Genomic DNA, 7,897 nt, shown 5'->3' with positions numbered 1-7,897 from the left:
TCAGACACCAAGGGGAAGTATACGAGGAAGAAAATGAAAATTCTGGGCCTAACACACCTCAAACAAGGTTCAGATAAGATTAGCCAAAGAAATATTAATGTATGAGACTAGCCACTGTATACAATGAAACAAAAAGGAATGCAAGCTATGATGGAGTGCATAGGATACTTGATAAAAACATGCAGTTTCTCTCTTTGAAATAGGTTGAAATATCTTTATATATTCTCTGACGACCAGGTTCAGCAACAGCAAGCATCGAGAATTTTGAATTTTAGAAGTTAGAAATAGAATTTTTGTAATTGAAAGGGAAGGTGAAACTCCAATTTACTAAAGGACATTTCCTGCAACTGAGATGCAATCATAATAAGATTTATCAATAATTATGATATCTATGGTCTCCTACTAGATATAATTATTACAGGTCTGCCTTTACTTTGAAGTAATTTTCCTAAAATGAAAACAGCTTTTCTAGTAAGCTCTGATATCACATTGAAGGGAAAAGCATACTAGTGAACAAGTTTAAAATTCGCTTTGTGAGCAGTCTGACAACCTAAATACAAAAAGGAAGAAATAAAATGGTAAACCTAAACCATTTACAAACTACCTACACATTTTGTTTTTCCAAATGAGCACCCTTCAAAAGCACACATACATTGTGAGGCAACAGCACAGACTTGTGAAAAGGGTAACAGAGAACTAAGGCATTAATTCAGAAACAAGAAAACCTCAGAATACACAGGAAGATCACTGGATTTTTGTCTTTCATACGTTTACTAAGCTTTACTTTTTCCCCTCCCTATTGAGGCCTCTCATTTAGAGGTGATGCCTGAATGATTTCCATCCAAATACAAAAACATGCAGATGACTAACATCTGAGAGTGGTAAACATGGAGAAAAAAATCAATGGCATTTTTTGTAGCAGAAATGCTTCCTCATCTCATTGACTACCAAGCTCTTAACGGCTGAGTCTCAAATGAGGCATCTGTAGTTATCTAAGCGTGTCACAATTAAAAAACCAACCTGATCATTAGGGAAGTTAATACTTACCTTCTAAAAAAATTCATCATTACTCTTTGGAGAAGATTCTACCTGTTAAACTAATACCATGTATCTCCAATTTCTATTTACGAACACTTATCCTAGTATTTCCTGAAATTCTCAGTGACTGTATGTTTGTCTCATTATTAAAAAAATAATGGGTCCCAAACATTAAGAATGAGTATTTAATTATTAAATACTAAAAACAAGAGCACATGGATACAATAAAACAACTACCAGTAATTCCTCAGTACTTAAAGATACAAGAGTTTCAGTTTAGTTATGATCAGCAAGGCATCAGAAATAAGCCCTCGACAACTTCAGTATCAGGACTGTGAATGATATATTTTTAAATGAGTAAACATTTTTAAATGCTCAGTGAAATCCTTTATATTGGATAACTAAACTACTCAAGGCATAATCACCCAAAAAATAGTCACCTAAGAAAATTCTAAATTCAGCTAAAATGAAAGCCTCAAAAACAACCAACTAATCTACAATAAACATACTATAATGATACTGGAAAAACTACCAATTTGTAAGACATTACTTGGGGTGGAATTCCTACTTTGTTTCACTGTGGAGACAAGACGGGAGGACACTGGCTGACGTGGGTGATGGAACTGAGGGGACAGAGAAGATAACGGGCAGATCTCTTTTCACTGGGCATGACTTTTGTTGTTTGACATGCTGACAATGTAATCTACTACTCATATGAACATAGATACATCAATAATATTACCTAACAGACTTATGGTCAGTAAATTTTATATATACATATATACACACACACACAAAAACACACACTGGAATATAAGTTACAATAAAGAGTATCATATATATTACTTTTTTTAAAGCAGCAGAAGCTTTTTATCAAAGGAAATTTTAGAAGCAATCCAATATATAAAATAGACAAAAAAATGAAGCTGTCTTGGCCAAAGCTGGGTAGGAGAAACAGAGACCTTCCGTTCCTGCATGACTGAAACATCTCTTAAGAGTGTCCCAGGGTGTGATTTGAAACCATTGCTCCAAGTAAGTCCTATTTACAGTGCAAAGATCAAACATAAGACTATTTTATCCCACTTTATTATGAGTCAGAACTGACTCAATGGCAACGGGTCTACAGGCCCATCTGAAAACTTTATAATAATGCAACCAAGTATAAAGTTAAAAAGTAACATTTTCTCTCCTTTAAAAATAATAACTAAAAAATAACATGGCTATGCTATAAAAAACCAAATTATTAACCTCATAATTTTAATTTGATGTGGAAAAATCATTAGTTCTCCTTAAAGTGCCTAATTTTTTTTAAAGACTTAATTTTGTCCATATAAATCTTATCCAAAATATATAGAATGGATAATAGAAGGTGGAGGTATTATTTTCCTATATTAAACATGTATCTTCTACCTGATTGGCCAATTTAAATATTCTGCCCAAGAATCTTAACTTTGACACAAATATTCAGATAGAGAAACATTCAAATATAACTGATCTGTTAAAATAACATCTATGAAGTAAACTTTGATGGAGTGTCTTATTTCTGTCTGCATGTTTTAGACCAGGATCCTCCCCATTTATGGGAGAACTTCAATCCGTGTAGTCGGTATCGGTAAAAAACACGTAACATGTTCCCTTCTGTCAGGATCATGATTAAATGTCTAAATTCAATAAACAGACTCTTGAGTAATTTGAAATCCTATCCAACATTTTATACTACTAAGGTCTCAATCTTTCTTCTTTTCTAATGCATCTTTGGGTTCATGCATTGGAGGCACTACAGACTCTCCGTCGCTTGGCTCCTGTTGTTCTCTGCTCTCTTCCATCAGGTCTTGACTTTCCATTTCACTTTTAGATATTTCGTACTGTTCTTCTATATAACCTCCATCCGTGTCAGCGGAGTAGATTCCATAGCACATGATACTGATGACACCCAGTGGCAGGCCAAAGAGAAAACAGCCCATGAGTGGTGAGCTCTTGAATATAGACTGTGGAAAGATAATTAAAACTCAGTTTTCCTCACATGTAATTCTGATATACAAAAGCACAAATGAATTTAAAATCACTGGAGACTTCCTCCTCTTGCTGCCATTCAATTTTTTCTTTTTTAACTCAGTTATAGAATAAATAAGTATCCAGTATATTAAAAATTCAGGTGTGACCCTATTTTTCAACATGTTTCAGATGTTCTTTCCCCTCTCGTATCTCTAAGTTACACTACTAGAGAAACAAGGAGAAGGAAAATACAGTAAGAAAGTTCCTGGCTAAGTTGTTCTCAAAGTAAAGAAAATATGGGGATGATGAAAGACGACATTCAGTTCCAATGAATTAATACCAACATCTCTGTAGTAACTGCAGACACTGTAAGAGGTACAAATTTTGTATGTGTGTGCACATGTGTAACCAGCTACTCTTGGCAGCAGAGAAGGCACCAAATACTCTATAACCTTTTCTAGAGAAGCTTATTTTTCCCACATTAGTCACACAGTTCTCTTTAAGATGGTTACTATATGCTCTACAGATTTAGAGCTGTCTCCTGAGCTACAGTAAAATTATTTTCTACCTAATGAATGCATTGTCTTAATATAAATACTGACTAGCAAATATCTTGTAAATTAAAAAGACATATTTTTTCCTAAACCTATAAAATTCCAGATTTTATCACAGTTAAGACATAAAGAACCTACTGCTCTTAATTATAAATGACACTAATTAAACTGTCACAACTTACCACAACAGTAGTTTTGGCATCAAACATTATTCTCTTCAGTCTCTGCAAAATGCTATCACCTCCTTGGGCCTTGAACAGGGAAAAAAAAAATTGTTACGTAAGTGCCATTTCTTCCTCTTTCTATGCTGTAATCCAACAATTGCAGGTCAAAGGCTGACTGCAGAAGACGGCTTAAAGCACCTCAGCCTGGCCTGCGCTGTTGTTGAGCGTGGTTGGCGTTGCTAAACCAGAGCTGCTGCAGGACACCTTTGCTACCGTGCAGGAGGAATCACCTGAGGATGCAGCTCAGCAAGAAGAGTGAAAGGCAGAGAGAGAAAAGGTCCTGATGAAAATCAAATTCCTGCACCCAACTACACTTGAAGTCAACCAGACTTTAACTTGCAAGCTAAGAGAGTCAACAAAATCTCTGTCCGTCGTTAAACAGTATGAGTCAAGTTTCACTAATTCACAAATAGAAGGTGAGTAGTTTCGTTTGAACAAGAATATTATTTCCGTAAATATAAAATTCCTACTATGTGATTAAGAGTATTTTTCAAACTTCTTGACCTTGATTCAAGGTGAAAATACTTGGTAGGGTATGAGCCAACTTTCAAATAAAGTTAGTGTAAAACAGAAACAAAAGTTTCACAAAATAATCAAACTTAATAAAAACTATGAAGCCTTGTATTTTCCATTATATTCTATTAAATTAAGACACATGCGACTCAAACCTGCTCAAGTAATTGCACTACCCTCTAATATGGAGCCTATTTTAGAACCATCGTTGGAAAAGCATTAGAGTAAGATTTATAGAAAAGAAAATTAAGACATGCAGTCATTCTTTCTGAGAAATATTTTATAGGACTATATTTAAAACTTTTCACTGAGGCTCTGACTCTCAATCTGTTTATCTCTGAAGAAACTGCGGTCCTAATAACATAAACCAATTGTACTCTTGAACTCAGAAAGGTACCAACAGCCAGGAAAATTGATCACTGATACCTGCCCCCAAACTGTATGGGAGTCCCACATACCCTACGCATCCCTAGCTCCCTCAACGTAAATGCCAGAAACATTTCCCAGTCATTCTGACAACCAAAACCACCCTCGAAATGACCCCTAAAGGAGCATGTTGGGGAGACTTTGCCTATACCAGGAGAGAACCAGTGTATAAAGTCTGCCCCCACCCCTCACCCCAGGGGATGGCCCACGACTGCTTTTAAAATCATGATTAAAGAGATGAACTTGTTTTCTTCTCTACCCCCTCAAAACCACCCCTTTGAAATAGAAACGGACAACTTACTTCTACCGTGCCATTCAAAATGCTATCAATGAACCGGACCATATCTTTGGCATTCTTAATCTGTCTATCCAGTAAAAAGTATTGTTGGTTTGAAGTATTCAGTACAACTACAGTTGGAACCATCAATTCACTGAAAAATATAAAAGCAAAGAACTCAAAATACACATTAAATACAGAGATAACAAATATTCTGATATTAATTCACACTGCAGCTAAGTCACTATAATTACAAAAGGACACACCAAAAGCTTTGCCTCCCTTTGCCTACAGGAAGAAATTTTCAGATTTCACATCAATATAAAAGTACTCAAATTATCATTACATAAAAAACATTCTGATGTGTGACATAATAGATAGCTGAATAATCACTACTGAATGTAAGGCTAAAATTATTATGCATGAATTATTAATTTCTGGGCAATATGCCACAATTTGACACAAATTTACTTTAAATACGTACCATCAGTGTTAGTAATATACAATCACATCTCAGTAAAATCGTACTCAGATAACTAGGTAAGAGCATGGTCTCTCTGAAGTCATAGTGCCTGTGTTCAAATCTGTTTTCAAATCAGGGGATGTCAGGCAAGTAACAGCTTTTTTTTTTTTAATAAGAGGGGGAAGGGGCAATAGTAGCTATCTTGCTATACAAATTAAATGAGAAAATTCAAGTTAAACTTTTAGCACAGTACCTTGTACATAATACATTTGTAATAAACACTCTTGCAAATTCTCTAACTCCCACTATACACTCTACCCCATTCTCTGGAAATGCTTCCGTGATGTACTTGGGCATTAATTCCGTTTGTGGAGTGGAAAATGATATTTTACCAATATGTGCCATTTAATTGTTTTAAATTTTATTTTTTCTTTCAGGGATAGGGTTTTGTGTAATCATAAAACGAAGGTGCTTAATTCCATATGTCACAAAAAAATTACTTTATGGCTATTTGTATGTCTATATGAAAGCATTGTTTAAAAGTATAAAATTTTATAACAAACAATTTATATCACTATATTGTTGTTGTGTGCCTTTGAGTCAATTCTGACTCATAGCAATCCATGTGAGAGAGTAAAACCACTCCCTAGGGTTTTCTTGGCCATAATCTTTATGGAAGCAGGTTGCCAGGTCTTTCTCCTGCAGAGTGGCTGGGTGGGGTCAAACTGCTGACCTTTCACTTAGCAGCCGAGCACTTAACCACTGTGCCACCAAGGCTCCTCTATCACTATATATTATCACCACCTAAATTACTGCATAAGGATTGCTAATTATTTCCCAAGAACAGTATCCCTCCCTGCACCACATCCTTTTCCAAGTGACTCTGCAGCTGTTCCTACTAGAGGCAAAATGTACTCATCTGACCCCAGATGGGCTCAGCAGAGGCCTGAAGCATGCTTGTGTGGCTGGGCTTGCCTCTCTGTTTCTAAGACTGTCATGAGGGGAACATCCCCACGGGAATATTCTTCCAGGGTCAAGGACAACCGAAGGCATGTGGAACAAACCAGAACCTAACTGGTAGTTTGGAGTCACATCTAGATGCGCCCAGCCAAGGTTAGCCAACCCCAGACATGTGAGAGAAAATAAAGATTACTGTTTTAAGCGACTAGTATCAGTGTGGTATGTTAGCTGACGTTATTAAGGAATAGTTGACCGACTGCAGAATTAAAAAAAAAACTTAGCTCCACTCTTGTCGACAAAACCAGAAGAGGCAGCTATTTATAGCTGTTTAGTTGTTATCATAAGGTATGAGTCACCAAAAATAAAAAACATTCCCTTTTGATGGCATAAATTAGAACCTGGCCACCACATAAAAATACCTTTTACAAAAAAAATACACAATTGAAACAAATGTTTGTTTTGAAAGAATTCAATATGAATAATGATGGGAAATAATACCTCATTCTATTCTGTTAATTACATTCACAAAAACCCAATGCAAAATAATTTAACACCCCAAAGACCTAACAGTACCCCATCTGTCTTGAGAAAAAAGTAAAAAAGACATTGAATACTGTAATTTTATCTTAGATACTATCATCAGGCACTTGCCATAAGTTAAAAACATTTTAGATATCAAAACCTATTCAATTTCACTGATTTATCTGCCAATTAACGTTACAGTAGTTAAGAGCTTTGGAGTGAGAGAGATCTGGATGTGAGGACTGGATCTATTTAACTTACTTGTCGTGCATCCTTGGGCATATTATTTAACATCCTTGAGTTTCTTCTAAGAAATTTCAATTTCCTCATCTATATAAAATGGAGATAATAATAGTACTTACACCTCACGGAGTTATTGTAAAAAATCAGATGAGATAATACACACTGACCACTTAGTCCAGTGTTTTTCACAAGGTAAAGTGTTCAGTAAGGACTTTCAATTATTATTACATAATCTTGTGCATAGGCCCCCACTCTCTCTCTCTCTCTTAAACAAAAAACAGTCAGGGAGGGCTGGTAGAGGGGGAGATTATTGGTGTTTCACCTGCTTTTATTCCAAAGCTCCCTTACTTCTCCTTCCTCTTGTCTTTTGTAATAGTTAACTATATAATAACACCTAATAAAATACATTTAAAAGACAGTCAAATTTCTTTTAAATGAACTGGGCAAAAGAAAGCAGAATTGTCTTCTGTTCTCCTAGAGACAGAAAAATCTACTCATTATTTCCTATGTGAAATTATTCATATGGTTGTAACTTTATGATAGCATTTTATTAGCATATGACGTCATTTTCTTTTAGTTAAATCATCTTTAAAATGTCCACCCTTCAGGAGGACAATAGCTAAAAACAAAATATATTTAACGTGTGTATTAGTTTTCTATTGTGGCCATAACAAATTACCAC

The 7,897-nt window shown here is 35.3% G+C and overlaps 1 protein-coding gene across 2 annotated transcripts in view; it reads right to left on the bottom strand.

Moving 5' to 3' along the window:
• Positions 1-2,541: 2,541 nt before the first annotated feature.
• The window catches only part of TMX3 (thioredoxin related transmembrane protein 3), a 40,365-nt gene continuing 35,009 nt past the window's right edge, over positions 2,542-7,897 (bottom strand). The window contains exons 14-16 of one of the 2 annotated variants that reach the window (XM_023724441.1): positions 5,052-5,181; positions 3,770-3,838; positions 2,542-3,026 (exon numbers count right to left, since the gene is read on the bottom strand). In XM_023724441.1, the coding sequence (XP_023580209.1) occupies positions 2,766-3,026; positions 3,770-3,838; positions 5,052-5,181 (460 nt within the window). In that variant the 3' untranslated portion in view covers positions 2,542-2,765. Of the gene's footprint in view, positions 3,027-3,769; positions 3,839-5,050; positions 5,182-7,233; positions 7,303-7,897 lie in introns of those variants that run through there. The other variant, XR_002822823.1, reaches the window with a different exon arrangement.

The sequence above is a fragment of the Trichechus manatus genome, unplaced genomic scaffold (assembly GCF_000243295.1).
Source record: "Trichechus manatus latirostris isolate Lorelei unplaced genomic scaffold, TriManLat1.0 scaffold00246, whole genome shotgun sequence".
NCBI classification, from domain to species: Eukaryota; Metazoa; Chordata; class Mammalia; order Sirenia; family Trichechidae; genus Trichechus; species Trichechus manatus.
Note: the sequence above shows the minus strand (reverse complement) of the source record. Positions and strands in the feature narration are given on the sequence as shown.